Genomic DNA, 18,353 nt, shown 5'->3' with positions numbered 1-18,353 from the left:
AGCTCTGGCTCTTCACCTAGTAGGTGTTCAGTTAACGTGGGTTGTGTGAAAAGTGTAATAAATGATGAAATTATTCTTTTTTGAGGCAAAGTCTCGCTCTGTTGCCCAGGCTGGAGTGCAATGGTGTGATCTCAGCTCACTGCAACCTCTACCTCCTGGGTTCAAGAGATTCTCCTGCCTCAGCCTCCTGAGTGGCTGGGATGACAGGCATGTGCCCCCACACCCAGGTAAATTTTGTATTTTTAGTAGAGACAGGGTTTTGCCATGTTGGCCAGGCTGGTCTTGAACTCTTGACCTCGTGATCCAAAATGATGAAATTATTAGAGCTCTGGGTGAGAGGGCAGGGTACCACAGAGTTTTAGAGCTTTCTATAGTGGCATCTCTGTGGTGGGCAGAATAATGCCTCCTCAAAACATTTTGACCCTCAGAACATGTGAGTATTTTTCGTTTTTGTTCTTTTTTTTTTTTGAGACAAGGTCTTGCTCTGTCGCCCAGGCCAGAGTGCAGTGGCACAGTCATGGCTCACTGCAACCTTGACCTGGGCTCAAACGATCAATCCTCCAGTCTCAGCCTTGGAGCAGCTGGGGCCACAGCCACGTGCCACCACGCCCAGATAATTTTTTAATTTTTTGTAGAGACGGGGTCTTACTATGTTGCCTGGGTTGGTCTCAAACTCCTGGGCTCAGCCTCCCAAAGTGTTGGGATTACAGGTATGAGCCACTGCACTCCGCCTGTGAGTGTGTTATGTTGTACGCACAGGGACTGACGGTTGCAGACGGAAGGAGATCACAATCAGAGAGAGACCAAAGAGGCTGCCCAGCTGGCTTTGAAGATGGAAGGGGCCATGCGCCAAGGAATGTGGGCAGCCCCAGAAGGTGGCGAAGACAAGGAAACGATTCTCCCCTGCAGCCTCCTGCCTGCAGAAACGACATGGACCTGCGAATGCTTTGATTTTCACCCAGTGAGACCCACCTTGGACTTCTGTTCTGCGGAACAGTTAGGTCATAAATGCGTGTTGTTTTAAGTCCTAAGCTCATGGTATTTGTTACAGGCGTGACAGGGGACTAAGTCCCTAATGTAGTTGTCATTTATCCACCATCCGCTATGTGTTGACAGCATTTCTTCAGTTGCCAAATATTTCCTGAGTGCCCGCTGTGCATTGGGGAAGGTTCTGGGCCGTGGAGGTCCAGGCAGAAATGAGAGAAAATCCCTGCCTTCCCAGGGCTGACATTCTAGAGGGAATGACAGACAAAGGATGGGTGAAGCAACTGCAGTCAGACAGGCTCAGAAGCCAAATGAAGCAGGGCTGGGGAGAGGGAGGGGCTGGGTGGCGCTGACCAGGCAGGGTGGTCAGGGCAGGGGTGTCTCCATGGAGCCCTAATGAGTGAGTTAGCAGGGGGTCTCAAGGGAATGTTCTAGACACAGGAAATACCAGGAGAAACAGCTGGCATCAGACAAGGAAACAGCGGCTGACCATCCTACCAATCTCCCTTGGGGTTACTGTCCCAGAAATACAACTTCTTCTATTTTTAGATGGAGTCTTGCTCTGTTGCCCAGGCTGGAGTGCAGTGGCACAATCTTGGCTCACTGCAAACTCCACCTCCTGGGTTCAAGTGATTCTTCTGCCTCGGCCTTCCAAAGTGCTGGGATTACAGGCGCATGCCACCATGCCCAGCTAAATTTTGTATTTTTAGTAGAGACGGGGTTTCACCATATTGGCCAGGCTGGTCTTGAACTCCTGACCTCGTGATCCACCTGTCTCGGCCTCCCAAAGTGCTGGGATTACAGGCGTGAGTCACTGCACCCAGCCCCAGAAATACAACTTCACTCCATCTTCACAACAACCAATCCATTTCACAGATGGGGATGTGGGGCTGGCCCAGGGGATGCCCAGTGCCAATTTCCTCTGCCCTCCCTGTGTAGGCTGGGAGAGCAGGGCACTGTGGGCAGGGGTGGCAGCTGGGAGGGCAGGGCACCGTGGCCAGAGGTGGCAGCTGGGAGGACGAGGCACTGTGGCCAAGGGTGGCAGCTAGATTCAGAGTGGGCTGTGGCCCTCCAAACCTGAGTTTCTGTGCTCCTCTCTTAACTCCAGCAACTATCCACCCTGGGGCAGATGGGGCCCCCACATCCTTGAGGCTGGGTAAGGCAGGGGGCCGATGAGACTCCCCCTCAACTTGATATCCTGAGCCAAGAGCTCAAAGGAACTTGAATTTCTTAACCCCACCTCCAACAAGTGCCGGGCACTTTGCATATCTTTATATCTCATTTAAATTATCGAAACAACTACGTGAGACATCACTATCATCCCTCTTTTCCAGAATGAGAGCACTAAGGCCCAGCAAAGGGAAGCCACTTGCTCAAGGTCACTAGGCAAGAAAAAGACACAGATGGATTTGAACCCAGGCCTCTCCACCAAGCCAATGCGACCCAAACGTCAGACGCCGGCATACTCATTTTGTAACTGCAGTCATGTCTGTATGTCCCTGCAAGATGATTAACTTGACATCTGCCCTATGTGACTCATTTTTTATTTATTTTTATTTTGAGACAGAGTTTCACTCTGTCACCCAGGCTGGAGTGGAGTGGTGTGATCTGGAGGCTCACTGCAGCCTGGACACTCTGGGCTCAACTAATCCTCCCACCTCTGCCTTCCCAGTAGCTAGGATTACAGGCACATGTCACCACGCCCAGCTATGTTTTTTTTTTTAGACGGAGTCTTGCTCTGTCACTCAGGCTGGAGTGCAGTAGCACAGTCTCGGCTCACTGCAACCTCTGCCTCCTGGGTTCAAGGGCTTCTCCTGCCTCAGCCTCCCGAGTAGCTGGGATTACAGACAGGTGTCCACCACCATGCCCGGCTAAATTTTGTATTTTTAGTAGAGACGGGGTTTCACCATCTTGGCCAGGCTGGTCTTGAATTCCTGACCTCGTGATCCACCTGCCTCAGGTTCCCAAGGTGCTGGCATTACAGGCGTGAGCCACCGTGCCTGGCACCCAATTATTTTTAAAATTTTTTGTAGAGATGGAGTCTTGCTATATTGGCCAGGCTGGTCTCAAACTCCTGGACTCAGCCTGCCAAAGTGCTTTGATTATAGGCATGAGCCACTGTGCCCGGCTGACTCACTTTTTAAAAATATGTATTTTTTAAAGGAATGTTTTGTCTCACTTTCATAAATAGAAAATCAAGATCTTGTATCATAAGTAGAAGGTGCTTCAACCATAAAAATAAATGCAAAGAAAAAAACAAAACAAAACAGAAAATGGATGTTACTGAATCTGAATTTTCATTAGACCCTGTAGCCTGCCCAAGACCTTGAGCCTGGGCCGCCTCTCCTGAGGTCCGAAGGGGAGAGCTGCAGGTTGCGGGGAGGTGTTCAAGGTGCCCCTGGCTGAGACTTTACTCAGAAGGAAGCAGAAAGGTGACACCGAATGTCCTGAGATGTGTTCCAAGTTTCAGTCTTGGGTCTGGGTACACCCAGGCTGCCTCCAGTATCATGGGGACTCTGCACCTGGGGAAATGTTGGGTTCCGCCAAGCCCCGCCCTCTAAAAATCACCAGTGAGCCCCGCCTCCAGCATCTGGCAAGCCTGGTCTCCCGGTATCAGGAGAAGGGACCCAGTACCCGTGCAACTCCTCGCCTGGAGCCAGCGAGGCAGGTTCCTGTTGGGCTCAGCACTTCTCCCGGAAGCCTTCCAGCCGACACACGCGGCTGCCCAGAGCTGCCAGCACTACACAGGGGTGTGAGCAGGACTTCCATTTCCCCATTCACTCCCGCAATACGTAGTACGCAGACAGTCCAGGGCGGAGGCCGAGATCATCAGTCTTAGATCCAAACTGGATGTGCAGACCCCAAATCTAAACTGTTTAAATGCAACAGATCCTTCTGACGAGCGGCAGACTCGGACTCACTATGAGCCTCAGAGGTGGCAGGTCCTGATGGGCATGCAGGGATGGGGACATCGCGGGGAAGCATCCCGGCCTTTGTCCTACACACACCAACCTGCTCTGGGGCACAAACTGCTTAGTAAAGTGACCAATTCATTTTGTTAAATGGGACCCAAGCCCACAGAGAGCACAGTCAAAGGCCAGATATGTTAAGACCACACCAGGCTTTCTAAAGGCACTGTCAGGGAGGTGGGTAACATTACCTATTCCGTCTTTCACCACTAGCTGATGCTGTTGGTGTTTTCTTTTTTTTAAATCATGGAGGGGGGTTGGGGAATCTAGGGAAAGCTGTCTCTATCCTCCCACTATGTCCATCTGAAGGAAAGTGGCATTTGGAGCTTTTTTAGGAAACATAGAGCCGGAAAGGCTGTCCGAGAGGCTGTTTAGAAACACATTTATGCAGAAGTATGCATGCACCCCTCCAAAATATCTTCCAGACAGAAGCCTTCTCCCATCTGGGCTCGGGCTCCAGGCGCCTACGGGGGTGGGAGGCTCAGGCTATTGATGGTGGCAGCAATGCTAACTTTGATCCTGTAATCTAAGCTTTGAACCTTTTCAATAGCAGATGGGGTGGCAAGCCCTTATATGCTGCTGTGAGCCGTGTCTACCCACTCCTTTCTTGGGGCAGTCGGCAGTTGTGGGCGGGGGTCTCCTGGCTCGGGCAGGGTCAGAGAGGCTGGGAATGAGGGTCTTCTTTTTGGCACTGGGTGCCGGTGGTAATAATAATACCATGAGCAACCACAATAATAGCAACAGCTACTGTTCACTGAGCATTTACTATGTGCCAGACACCTGGCTAAGGACTTTACACCCCTCACCTTCCTCAGCCCTCCCAGTGGTACTGGGAGGTAAGTTTGTTTTCCAAATGAGGAAACAGAAGCTCAGAGAGGTTGGCTGAGCCAGTTACCCAAGGCCACCCAGCCAGGGGATAGCAGAGACAGGACTCAAATCCATGTCTTACAATCAAAATAAAGTTCTTGGCCAGGTGCAATGGCTCACGCCTGTAATCCCAGCACTTTGGGAAGCCAAGGTGGGTGGATCATCTGAGGTCAGCAGTTCGAGACTAGCCTGGCCAACATGGTGAAGTCCTGTCTCTATTAAAAATACAAGAAAAAAATTATTATTTTTATTTTTGAGACAGAGTCTCAGTCTGTCACCAGGCTGGAGTGCAGTGGGATGATCTTGGCTCACTGCAACCTCTGCCTCCCAGGTTCGAGCGATTCTCCTGCCTCAGCTTCCCGAATAGCTGGACCTACAGGTGTGTGCCACCATACCCACCTAATTTTTGTATTTATAGTAGAGACAGGGTTTCACCATATTGGCCAGGATGGTCTTGAACTCCTGATTTCGTGATCTACCTGTCTCAGCCTCCCAAAGTGCTGGAATTACAGGCATGAGCCACTGCGCCTGGCCAAAATTAAGTTCTTACATACTGAGCTGTACAGAAAGTTCTGGGAGGGTAGGTGTGGGGTCTGTTTTGCTCAGCATCATGCCCCTGTTGCTGACAGAGTGCCTGGCAAACAGTAGGCACTCAATATTTACTGAATAAATTGCATGGGGCAATGACTGAGCTGGGCACCATGTTTAGTGTTCTCTACTGCTCAATGAACACATCCAATGGCCCCTTTAATGAGGGGAGGGCATTATCCACATTTTACACTGGGGAAACTGAGGCTTGGAGAAGTTAAGTGATGTGGGAAGCAGTATGGCAGCACAGGATTGGGCCGGCTCTGAAGGAAGGTCCTTCGACCTGGAGTCTTGCTCCTTCGTCCTCCACCCGCCACACTGGGAGCTGTGTGACTGTCTCTCCTGAACGAAAGTGCTACCTGTTCTTCCTCGAGTAACATCTCCATTTCAGCAAAAGCCGCGTCCTTCAAGCCTGGAACTTTTCAATCCACTGGCAGTAAAGATCCTTGAACTGTCTTTCACTATTTTTAGAGCTCAAATCTCCAATGGCTTTGTCTAAGCTCCTTGGATTTTAAAATTCATCCTGCACTGGGGTAACGGGTAGGAGCTGGGTTGGGGGCGGGCCTAGATTCAGGCTCCATCACTTTTCTGCTGTGTGACCTTGGGCAAATGGCTTGAATTCTCTGTGCCTGTACTTCTTCAGCTTCCCAGTGAGGAAGGATGATGGAAGCTACCTTCCAGGGTGTGTGTGCGAGTGGAATCAGTGAGTTTGTATCTGTAAGGGCTGAACAGACTGCCTGACACACAGAAAGTACCCCAGAAATGACCTCCACATGGTGGCATGTCAACCTTTAAAACCAGGTCCAAAGGCCCCCTCTCTGCGGCATCTCCCCAGCTATCCTTCCTTGAAGCCGATTCTCTGCTGTGTGTTCTAGCTGTCTGTCTTTGGGTCATGTTGGCCCTGTGGGAACTCAAGCTCAAGTCCAGCCCTGCCCTTAGGGACTCTTGGGTTCAGCGGGAACAACATGACCTAAAGACAGACCAACCAGAATACATAGCAAAGTTTAGCCAGGGGGCCATGGGGAGAGGGTGCCCTGGCAGAGGAAATAGCATGGGCAGAGATATGTCAGGAAATGGTGGGACACTGCCTTCTAAAAGCTGTCAGCTGGGCGTGGTAGCTAACGCCGGTAATCCCAGCACCTTGGATGGCTGAGGCAGGTGGATCACCTGAAGTGGGGGGTTTGAGACCAGCCTGACCAACATGGTGAAATCTTGTTTCTACTAAAAATATAAAAATTAGCTGGGTATAGTGGCGTCTGCCTGTAATTCAGCTACTCGGGAGGCTGAGGCACGAGGATCGCTTGGACCCGAGAAGCGGAGGTTGCAGTAAGCTGAGATTGCACCATTGCACTCCAGCCTGGGTGACAGGGTGAGACTATACCTCAGAAATAAAAAAATAATAATAAAGTTAACTGTCATCTTCAGGAAAATTTGACATTGTTCAGCTTTTCCTTTTTTAACGAGTGAAATACTGTTTTATGTTGCCCTTCAGTGTACCACTGACCATTACGGCACTAACTGAGCAGAGGCGTGTGCACGGAGGAGGGAGAGGAGAAGGGAAGGTTAGCACAGTTTCTAATCCTAGAAAATCTCCATTTCCTCTAGTTGTGCAGGTGGCTTATCCACTAGATGGCGCTGAAACGAGTCATTTGGGACAAAAACAAAGCTAGATGCTTCCCCTCCCCTGCTACTTCTATCAGTATCTATTATATTTCAGCTGGTTCAAATGTAAATGTTTAAAAATTAAGAACACAAAAGTACTAAAAAAAAAACCCTCATACCCTTGAGGTGAGAAAGGTTTTTAAAAACAGGACCTGATATTCAGAAGCTACAAAGCAAAGGTTTGCTCAGATTTCTTGCTTTCTGCAAGTATTTTTTTGAATGCCTGCTACATACCATAGACGAGAGACATCACACACTAAGTTAAGAAACAAAAGGCAAACCAGGGGAGAAGATATGAAACATGTATACCTGGACAAAGGTTAGTATCCCTCATATACAAAGAGTGTCTACAAATCAATAAGAAAATAATTCACTCTCTGGTAGAAATATGGGCTAAGGAGACATAAACCAGAGATTTCTAAAGGAATAAATATAAATTCTTTATAATATATGAAAAGATATTTAGTGAACTAGTAAATAAAGGACTGCAATATAAAATCAGCAAGGAGAAACACATTCTTTCTGGTCACTGATCCTAGGATTTGTGGACAACACAAGGGTTCAGTGTATTTTTCCTTCCCAAGTTTCCTTTTTGGTACAGCACAGCACCAACAGGCTGTGCATTCCCAAGCACCCTAACAGCCCAGTGTTGGAGAGGGGTTAGGTAAATTACAATAAAGCCACACAAGAGATTGTCAGGCTTATACAACGAACCAAAGTTATTTGAGATCTGCAATCACACAGGGAAATATGAATGCTTCGTGTCAGAGAAAGGAAACAAATCCAAACGGTACCATAGAATCAGCGACTGTTTTGAAAAAGTACACAGGGAAAAAACACAGTAAAGAAAAACAACAAAACGCTTTTCTAGCGGGTCGTTTTCCCTCTTTCCGTTTCTATTTTCTGAAGTTGACAGCACGCTTATGCTACTTTCATAATGGAGGAGACAAATTTAAAAACTTTCAATGTCGTAGAGCATTTTCCTGTTCTATCGGCTCCGGAACCCTGGCGCCTGCACCACTGCTTACCTGACATCCCTGACAACAGACGAACCTCACAGAATCGACAGCAGACGGTTGTCACTCCTATAATTCTTATACCCGATGCCAATGGGCTGCCGATTACTCGACCCTGCTGATTGCTTTCATGAACAGCATAGCAAATCCTCACGTCCACCCCTAGTAGGTTCTATTACTATCCCTCTTCTAAAGACACAGACACTAGAGCTCAGAGAGGTTAAAACCCCTGGCCAAGGTCACACAGCACAAAAACGAGCTGAGAGTTCCACTCAGATGTGTCTGCCTCTATAGCCTGAGCACCTTCCTGACCAGCCTCACCCCCCAAGAGAAGGAGCAGGGGGAGAAATCCCTGCCACGAATCGCAAATCTGCAGCAGATTTGTAAAGACTGAAGCACAGCAGAAAACAACATTTTGGGGCACTCACCTGTCTCTTATCTCCTCAGCAGCGTTCATCTGCCTCCCTCATTTCCTCCTGCCTTGTTTTATTTATTTATTTTTCCTTTTTCTTTTTTCCTTTTCACTAATCACTTAGTTAAGAAGTTAGCCTTCCGAGGCTTGGGTCGGTACCTAGTGACTCTATGAGTGCGATAAAGGAATCAGCCGTCACCAATACAGAAGTCAGAGAGGTTTAAATCACATCATCACCCACAACAATGACATTAATTATGCTTTTAACACGTTTTACTGCTTTTTTTTCTCACTTCACGCCACATCTGTGTGAACAATATCCAAAAGATTTACGGTTTTCTTTCGTAATTACAGACATCCAGGCTGCACACTTATCAAAATACTTGCTGAGCCATCAGGCTCTGTCGTGTTCTCTGCCAAAGATCTGTGTTGGCAGCAGTCACTCAAAACAAAAATGTTGAATCAGGACTTGTGTGGTTTCGGGTGATGGGGAGGAGTATTTCGACAAATAATTTGCCTGTCAAGAAATATAAAAACAGGAGCGTGCGCGTCCCGGTGAATCTTCCAGGAGTGTTATTTTTACGGAGGGGGTTGGCCCTGGGGGGCTGGCAGTGAGCAGGGAAGCTGGGAGCACCCAACACACATCTGACATTTGGTTCTTGTGTCTGAGGATAAAATTTAATGAGAACAAAAATATGTCTTCCTAATTCCCCTAAGAAATCATTAAAACATTTTGTTATTCTTAAATGTCTCGAAAATGAATTAGAGGCCCTAAAGGGGCTGTTCGTATGGTATGTCTCCATCAGTTAAGGCTCCTCATTCTCTAACTCGGTGACAGCTGGGGACAGCTCTCCCGCCCCCACATTTCTGGGGAGGAGAGTTGGGAAATCAGACTCCTGGAGTCAGCACTGGGCTTGGAATGACCTCGCTGCTCCCAGGCTTTGGAGAGAGAGGAGAGAGGGCACATGGACCTTCCAGAAGGTTCCAAAGCAATCTTGGAACCTCGAGCCCCTGGTCTGTGACATTTTTTTTGAAATAAAGACTTAACCCTGTTGTCCAGGCTGGAGTGCAGTGGGGCGATCTCGGCTCACTGCAACCTCCACCTCCTGAGTTGAAGCAATTCTCCTGCCTCAGCCTCCCCAGTAGCTGGGACTTACAGGCAGCCGCCAACACTCCTGGCTAATTTTTGTATTTTTAGTAGAGATGGGGTTTTACCATATTGGCCAGGCTGGTCTTGAACTCCTGACCTTGTGATCTGCCTGCCTTGGCCTCCCATAGTGCTGGGATTACAGGTGTGAGCCACTGCGCCCAGCCGTCCTGTAACCTGTTTTAATGGTCTTCTCTCCAGAAAGATGAGGGTTCCATGAGAACACACTCCCAAATGAGGGCTCATTTCAAGCGGGGGGCGGTAAGCCCCTTCTGTTTCCCTTTGTCTTCCTGCTTCTCTGTACCCCAAGCACTAGACATCTGGTATCCCCCTGTGACTGTGATGACAGTCTATGTGACCGATGATCTGGTCACTTCTTCCATTCAAAGGCAAGCTTCTGAGGGCTAGGGCCATGTCGGTGTTTGTGGGCTCACAGCTGTGTTCCCAGTGCCTAGCAAGTGCTAGGCACACAGTAGGCACTCAATAAATGCTATCTGAGTAAACAAACACAAGATGAGCATGGAAGGGGGGGTCTCATTGATAAAGTATCTCTTTGCTACAAGTACCTTTCCTCCCGTTTTTGCCGCTGAGTCTTATTTCTAATATTCAACAATTATTAGGTGCCTACTGTGTACCAGGTTCTGAGTATACAAATTTAGTATGATTCAGTCTGAGTCTTGGTACATTTCACGCCTCCTAGGAAAGCTGGACACATGTGATAAGGAGAGTAGTCAACACTTAGCTTGATGCCTCCCAATAACAGCACGAGGCAGGTTCTAATATTGTTCCCAATTTATAGAAGAGAAGACTGCAGCTCAGGAAGGTGAATTAATTCCTCTACAGTTACGCAGTGAGTTAGTGACATAAACAGGATTTGAATCTGGGTCTTTGAGCCTGGAAGCACAAGCATGTCTCAGTGCTGCCCCCTGGTGTTACAATTGAGGTACTATGGGGTCCCGTGGGAGAGCGCCACCTGGGGACCCCTGGGAGGTATCTCTGGGGTCTGTACAAATGTCATTTGTGGCTGATACGGTGAGACCCAAAGGATTGAAAAACGTGGGAAATACGATGGTGTCTTTTTCTAGATATCACTGATGAGAGTGGAGACATTATAAGCAAAAAGGTGGCAAGGAATGGTGCCACTGGGCCTCTTAGCCATGTGTATGGTATGGCTGGCAGTGAGGGTGATAATGACCCCAGCTGCAGACATATGGGCTGTCTCCGTCTCATGACATAGTGCCGTGTCCAGGCAGGGAGTACTGCCTGCAGCTGTGCCGTCAGCTCTTGCCATCCTTCCACTCTCATCACTGGGAAACCCATGTGGTTGCATTGTTCCCGGGAGTTCGGGATGGGGCAGAGCATGGGACACAGGCAGCAGATGCCTGTGTACTGGCGAATGTCTACCACAAAAGGATACCTCTGTGTCCTAACACCTGGAACCTGTGAATGTGACTTTATTCAAAGTGTCTTTGAGCTGGGCAAGGTGGCTGCACCTACAGACCCAGCCACTCAGGAGGCTGAGGTGGGAGGATCACTTGAGCTCAGGAGGTCGAGGCTGCAGTGAGCCCAAGATTGCACGACTGCACTCCAACCCTGGCAACAGAGCGAGACCCTGTCACTTCAAAAAAACAAAACAAAACAAAACAAAAAACATCGAAGTGTCTTTGCAGGTGTAATTAAGGATGAAATCAACCTTGATTATCCAGGTGGCCCCTAAATCTAATGACAAGTGTCCTTATAAGAGAAAGAAGGTTGGGCACAGTGGCTTACACCTGTAATCCCAGCTATTTGGGAGGCGGAGGTGGGAGGATCACTTGAGGCCAGGAATTTGAGATCAGCCTGGGCAACATGGTGAGACTTTGGGATTACAAAAAATAAATTTAAAAAATCAGCTGGGCTCAGGAGGCTGAGGCAGGAAGATCATTTGAGCCTAGAAAAGTTCGAGGTTGCGGTGAGCTATGATCACACCACTGCACTCCAGCCTGGGCAGCAGAGCAAGACCTCATATATTTTTTAAAAAGGCGAGACTGAGAGAGAGAAAGGAGAGGGAGATTGAGACAGAGATACAGAGGAGAGACTGGAGAAACCAATGTAGCCAGAACCAAGGCACTCCTGGAGCCATGAGGAGCTGTAAGAAGCCAGGAAGGACCCTCCTAGCCTTCAGAGAACGAATAGCCCTATTGACACCCTGATCTTGGGCGTGTGGCCTTCAGAACGAGGAATGAATCTGTTGTTTTAAGGCATCCATGGTAATTTATTACAACAGCCCTAGGAAACTAACGCAGCCTTCCACGTGCAGCCAGCTCATCACACGGAGCAGAGTCTGGAAATATTTGTTATACGTGACAAGACCTGCGTCACATCTCTCCCTGCCTGTGAGACCTTGGCCATCAGGCTCAACCTCTCTGTGCCACAGGGAAGCGAGCTGCTTGCACCTGCTTCCACAGGGTGTGTGAAATGCAGGGCACAGAACAAAGGCAGCTTCTACAGCAGGCCTGTGATCCCAAACTTTCACGTGCTCCAGGATCACCGGGGGAGCTTGGTACAATTCAGAAGCCTATTCCATGGGCTGGGGATGGGACCCGAGATTTTGTATTTATTCCTTCCTTTCTCCCTCCCTCCCTTCCTTTCTTCTTCTTCTTTTTTTTTTTTTTTAGATGGAGTCTTGCTCTGTCGCCTAGGCTGGAGTACAGTGGCACAATCTTGGCTCACTGTAACCTCCACCTCCTGGGTTCAAGTGATTCTCTTGCCTCAGCCTCCTCAGTAGCTGGGATTACAGGCACATGCCAACATGCCTGGCTAATTTTTAAAATTTTATTTTTAGTAGAGATGGGGTTTCACCATATTGGCCAGGCTGGTCTCCAACTCCTGACCTCATGATCCGCCCACTTTGGCTTTTCAAAGTGCTACAATTACAGGCACGCGCCACCACACCTGGCCCCTCTTTCTTTTTTTTTTTTTTTTTTGACAGGGTCTTGCTCTGTCATCCAGGCTGGAGTACAGTGGTGCGGTCTCAGCTCAGTGCAGCCTCCACCTCCTGGGTTCAAGCAATCCTCCCACCACAGCCTCCCAAGTAGCTGGGACCACAGGCACCCACCACATGCCCAGATAATTTTTGTATTTATTGTAGAGACAGGGTTTCTCCCTGTTGCCTAGGCTGGTCTCAAACTCCTGGCTTCAAGTGATCCTCCCGCCTTGGCCTCCCAAAGTGCTGGCATTACTGGCATGAACCGCTGCCCCCGGCTGAGACTCTAACCAGCATTTCTAACCAGCTTGCAGGCGAGGCTCATGCTTCTGGTCCACAGAGCACACTTTGAATAGCAACAGGCCAGAAGACCTCCCTCCTCATCCAGCCCACGTGCTGTCACCGGGCAAGCTTCGTCAGCACTGCTGGATTAGTGCCCCAGGGCTGCAGTAAAAAGGCAGCACCAACTGGGGGCTGAAAACAACAACTTATTCTCTTGTAGTTCTGGGGACCAGAAGTTCAAAATTAAGACCTGGGCAGGGCCGTACTCCCTCCAAAGGTTCTAGGTGAGGATCCTCGTCCTCTCCAGCGTCTCGTGGTTGCTGGCAATCTTTGGTCTTCAGGGCTTCTTGCCTTGTAGCGACATCCCTCCCTCCCACCTCTGCCTCTGTTTTCACACGGCTTTCCTCAGTGGCTGTCTCTGTACCCTCACCTCTACTTTTTTTTTTGAGACAGGGTCTTGCTCTGTCACCCAAGCTGGAGTGCAAAGGTGTGATCTCGGCTCATTGCAACCTCTTCCTCCTGGGTTCAAGCGATTGTCCTGCCTCAGCCTCTCCATAGCTGGGATTACTGGCTCGCACGCTACCATGCCCGGCCAAGTTTTGAACTTTTAGTAGAGATGGGCTTTCCACATGTTGATCAGGCTTGTCTTGAACTTCTGACCTCAAGTGATCCTTCTGTCTCCGTCTCTCAAAGTGCTGGGATTACAGGCGTTTGAACCACCATGCCCAGCCCCATACTTCTTATGGCAGCAGTCATTGGATTTAGGGTTTGCCCTAAAGCCGGGATGATCTCATCTCGAGATCCTTAGCTAACTACATCTGCAAAGACTGATTTTCAAATAAGGTCATGTTTTGGAGTTCCATGTAGACATAAATTTTGGAGGCCACACTATCCAACCCACTACAGTTGCCCCAGAGAGAGGAACAGCGGACTTTCCCACCCCAAATACAAGATCCCAGACATGACCCTGACATCAAACCTAAACGACTCCTGTTCTCTGTGGCTTGGTTTACAGTGGTACAGCTCAGTGTGGGATGCCATTTTCCTCTTCACAAGCCCCAGCCCCAAACAACCCTCGTAGTGCTGATTTCTGCCACTGTGTGGAAGGATGGGGAAAGGACTAGGGGAGGTCTGGGTGGGGAGAGTTAGCACAGCAAGGTCTCCTCCAGGCTTTGCCATTGGTACGCAGATGGTTTCAACGCTCTGGGCTCCTGTCTCTGGGTCAGTAGGGGATGGGCCACTTAAAATAAGGGAAAGTTTTGGCCAGGTGAGGTGGCTCACAGCTGTAATCCCAGCATTTTGGGAGGCCCAGCTGGGTAGATCACTTAAGACCAGCAGTTCAAGACCAGGCTGGACAACATAGGACAATACTGTCGCTACTAAAACTACAAAAATTTAGCCAGGAATAGTGGTGCCTGCACGTAGTCCCAGCTACTTGGGAGGCGAAGGCAGAAGAATTGCTTGAACCTGGGGGGCAGAGGTTGCAGTGAGCTGAGATCGCCGCGCCACTGCACTCCACCCTGGGTGATGAACAAGACCGTCTCAAAAATAAAAGAAGGGAAGCTTCTGTGGACGCCCGGCATATGTATAGATCCTTTGTGTGCAACCAAACGTTCTCAAACCATAACCCGAACCAGGACTGAATAGCCCTAGCACCCAGAGGCCCTCCCAGGAACGCCCACCCTGCCAGTGAAATCACTATCTTGATTTCCAATAGTACAGGTTGACTTTTTTTCCAATTAAGGTGAAATTCATGCAACAGAAAATTGATCATTTTAACGCGAACAATTCAATGGCATTTAGTGCATTTTTGATGTTCCACAACCACTTGCTCTGTTTAGTTCCAGAACATTTTTATCCCCCAGAAAGAAACTCATATGGTTAAGCAGTCACTGTGCAAGCTCCCTGCCCCGGGGCCCTGGCACCCACCAGGTACCTCCGTCTCCAACCATGTCTTTGCCTGTTCCGGACGCCTCATGTAAATGGAATCCCACACTCTGTGGACTTGGTTTCTGGCTTCTGAAACTCAGCACTGTTTTTGAGGTTCGTCTGCATTGAAGCACACATCAGAGCTCCATATCCTTTTTTTTTTTTTTTTTTGAGCAGAGGACAGAGTCTTGCTCTGTCATCCAGGCTGGACTGCAGGCGCAATCTCGGCTCACTGCAACCTCAACCTTCTGGGTTCAAGCAATTCTCATGTCTCAGCTTCCTGAGTAGCTGGGATTACAGATGCCCATCACCACACCCAGCTAATTTTTGTATTTTTAGTAGAGATGGGGTTTCACCATGTTGGGCTGGTCTCGAACTGACATCAGGTAATCTGCCTGCCTTGGCCTCCCAAAGTGCTGAGATTACAGGTGTGAGTCACTGCTCCCAGCCCTCCATTCCTTTACATGGCTGAGTAATACTCCCTAGCAGGTGTAGGCCACAGGCACAGGTGTAGGCCACATTTGTGCATCCATCTGTCAATGGCCGTGTGAATTGCTTCCCCGTTTTGGCCACTGATTAAGGTTAATTGCCTGTTTTTAGATTTTCTGTAGATGAAATCATACAAGATGTGCTCTTCTGGGCTGGCTTTTACTCAACAGCAGATTTTTGGAGTTGGCTGTGTCATTCTGGAGAAGGCACTGGAGGTCTTGTCTCTATTGCCACCTGTGGGCAGAGAGCACTGGATGCCCTCATTCTGTGCCAATGGGATGGAGACTCTAGAGGGTAAGATGCCAGTTCCTCGAGGAGGTCTAGGTGGGATAACTCACCAGGAGCCCCCCTAAGGTAGGCTCCTGGCTGATATGACAACACGATGAGGGAAGATGGGGGGGCGCCCTGTGGGGACATGTCACACTAGACTGGCCACAACCCTCCTGCCCTATGCAGAGTGCCTGGCCTTACCCAGGAGCCCAGGCGTGTCTCCACATCCCACCTCAAAGTCCCTGTGTCATAGTCCTAATGGCTATTTACTGTCGTTAACTATTCAATTACAGAGCCAAGGATTTCTTACCTGGTGCTTCAATTAATTGCTTGTAAACACTCAGAAAAGCCGCCTCCGCCTCCTGACTTCTCTTACTAAGAGCCACCACCTTTGGAGACAACAGGAGAAAGGGTCATGTAACTATGGCATCTGCAAGCAAATTTCATCTTTTTGTTTCTTTTTTTTTCTGCAAGGAAACATCTGTAGGCTTTTTTTTTTTTTTTGAGAAGGAGCCTCTCTCTGTCGCCCAGGCTGGAATGCTGGAGTGTGATCTTGGCTCACTGCAACCTCTGCCTGCCGGGTTCAAGTAATTTTCTTGCCTCAGCCTCCTGAGTAGCTAGGATTATAGGCACCCGCCACCATGCCTGGCTAAATTTTTTGTACTTTTGGTAGAGATAGGGTTTGGCCCTGCTGGCCAGGCTGGTTTCAAACTCCTGACCTTAGGTGATCTGCCCACCTCAGCCTCCCAAAATGCTGGGATTACAGGCATGAGCCACCAGGCCCGGACATATTTCTTTTTTTGAAGAGATGGGGTCTTGCTACATTGCCCAGGCTGCTCTCAAACTCCTGGGCTCAAGTCATCCTCCTGCCTTGGCCTCCCAAATTGCTGGGATTACAGCAACCTCCCTGCCTCCACCGCACCTGGCCTTAGTCATTTTCTACCTATGCAAACATGGGATGGGGGAGGGGCAAGGAGGAGAAATGAAGGCTAAAAGTATGGGCTCTGGAGTTAGAAAATCTGGGTTGAAAGCCCAGCTCCACCGTGTGCAGGCTGTGTGACCTTGGGCAAATCACTGTCCCTCTCTGATCCTCGGTTTCATCTGTAAAACTTGGGGTAAATGACAGGACCTACCTCCAAGCCCTGTTGGGATTAAATGGAGCTGCACCTTAGTGCTGAGCACAGGGCCCGTACACAGTGTGTTGGTAACACTTGTTATTAGTAAAGGGTGGACTGGAAGTTCAAATATGATACATGTTTTATCATATTTGAAAGTGGGACACATCTGGATAATATTTCTCGCCACTGAAAATTAAAGAGAAATTGCTAAAGCTATCATAAGATATCAAACAACTTCAGCAAATACTGGAGGGTAACAGAATTACCTTCTTTGAAAGGGGTGGAAATGTATGGTGGATGTTGAACAAATGATTAAAAAAGGTTAGTTTCAGGCTGGGAGTGGTGACTTATGCCTCTAATCCCAGCGATTTGGGAGGCTGGGGCTAGAGGACTGTTTGAGCTCAGGAACTAGCCTGAGCAACATAGTGAGACCCTGTTTCTACGAAAGATAAAAAATGAACCAGGCATGATGGTGCGTGCCTGTTGTCCCAGCTACTCAGGAGGCGGAGTGGGAGGATTGTTTGAGGCCAGGATTTCAAGGCTGCCATGAGCCATGATAGCACCACTGCACTCCAGCCTGGGCAACAGAGCGAGACCCTGTCTCAAAAAAAAAAAAAAGATCTATTACCAAAGTTTGGTAATCTCTCTCACTGTTATTCTGAGAAAGTCCCTGGTCTCTCACCTTCAGCATGAATGACAGCCTCTCATTCCCTCAACCAACGTTTCCTGAGCACCTGCTATGTGCCAAGCACTGTGGGCTGAGAACCCAGCCATGAATAAGGCAGACTTGGGCCCCACCCTTACGGGACTTACCATCGGGCAGGGACACTGGCATTAAGGCAGCTTCCCCAGATGACTCGTTAATTACAAGTGCTAAACACTTGAAAGAAAAGCCCAGGGTGGCCCTGGGAGTGTGTAAGTTGTGGGGGTGGGGGTTGGGGGGCGCAGCGAGGCTGACCCAGTTTGGCAACAGAACATCAGGAAATATCTCCCTGAGAAGGGGAAGTCACTGTGGGGAGGGCAGAAAAAAAAGTTCTAGAAGCTGGACAAAGGGAAAATCACCAAGTCACGGGTAGATTATTTTCCTTAATTTACATTTATTTATTTATTTATTTTGAGACAGAGTCTTACTCTGTTGCCCAGGCTGGAGTGCAGTGGCATGATCTCAGCTCACTGTAACCTCTGCCTCCCAGGTTCAAGTGATTTTCCTGCCTCAGCCTCTCGAGTAACTGATTATAGGTATACGCCACCACACCCAGCTAATTTTTTGTATTTTTAGTAGAGATAGGGTTTCACCATGTTGGCCAGGCTGGTCTCGAACTCCTGACCTCAAGTGGTCCACCTGCCTCAGCCTCCCACAGTGCTGGGATTACAGGCCTGAGCCACCGCACCTGACCCCACGCGTAGATTTTTATTCTTGCTTAGAGGGACAAGATTCAGTTTCCCCTCTGTGGACATGTGGTTGAGTGGGTGATGCAGCTACGGCCAGTAGGAACCACAACACAGGAGGAGGTGCAAACACTCCTGCGGCTCCTGTGAGCCCTGAGGAGGGGGCAAGTAATTCAGAATCTTGGTGGTGGGGGGAGCATCCCTGATGGGCTAATAAAAAAAATATGACACCAAAGGTTTACCGTGTGCCACAGCTTTCACGATAG

At 49.0% G+C, this 18,353-nt stretch overlaps 1 protein-coding gene across 24 annotated transcripts in view; it reads right to left on the bottom strand.

The window, feature by feature from the left end:
- The window catches only part of CUX2 (cut like homeobox 2), a 322,604-nt gene that overhangs the window by 73,714 nt on the left and 230,537 nt on the right, over positions 1 to 18,353 (bottom strand). For 23 of the 24 annotated variants that reach the window (XM_054238864.2, XM_054238855.2, XM_078337275.1 and 20 more), the window contains one exon: positions 15,891 to 15,969. The exons of the other annotated variant lie outside the window; for it this stretch is intronic. In XM_054238864.2, coding sequence (XP_054094839.2) covers positions 15,891 to 15,969 — 79 coding nt within the window. The remainder of the gene's footprint in view (positions 1 to 15,890; positions 15,970 to 18,353) is intronic. 24 annotated transcript variants of the gene reach the window in all.

This window comes from Callithrix jacchus, chromosome 9 (genome assembly GCF_049354715.1).
Source record: "Callithrix jacchus isolate 240 chromosome 9, calJac240_pri, whole genome shotgun sequence".
Lineage (NCBI taxonomy): Eukaryota > Metazoa > Chordata > Mammalia > Primates > Cebidae > Callithrix > Callithrix jacchus.
Note: the sequence above shows the minus strand (reverse complement) of the source record. Positions and strands in the feature narration are given on the sequence as shown.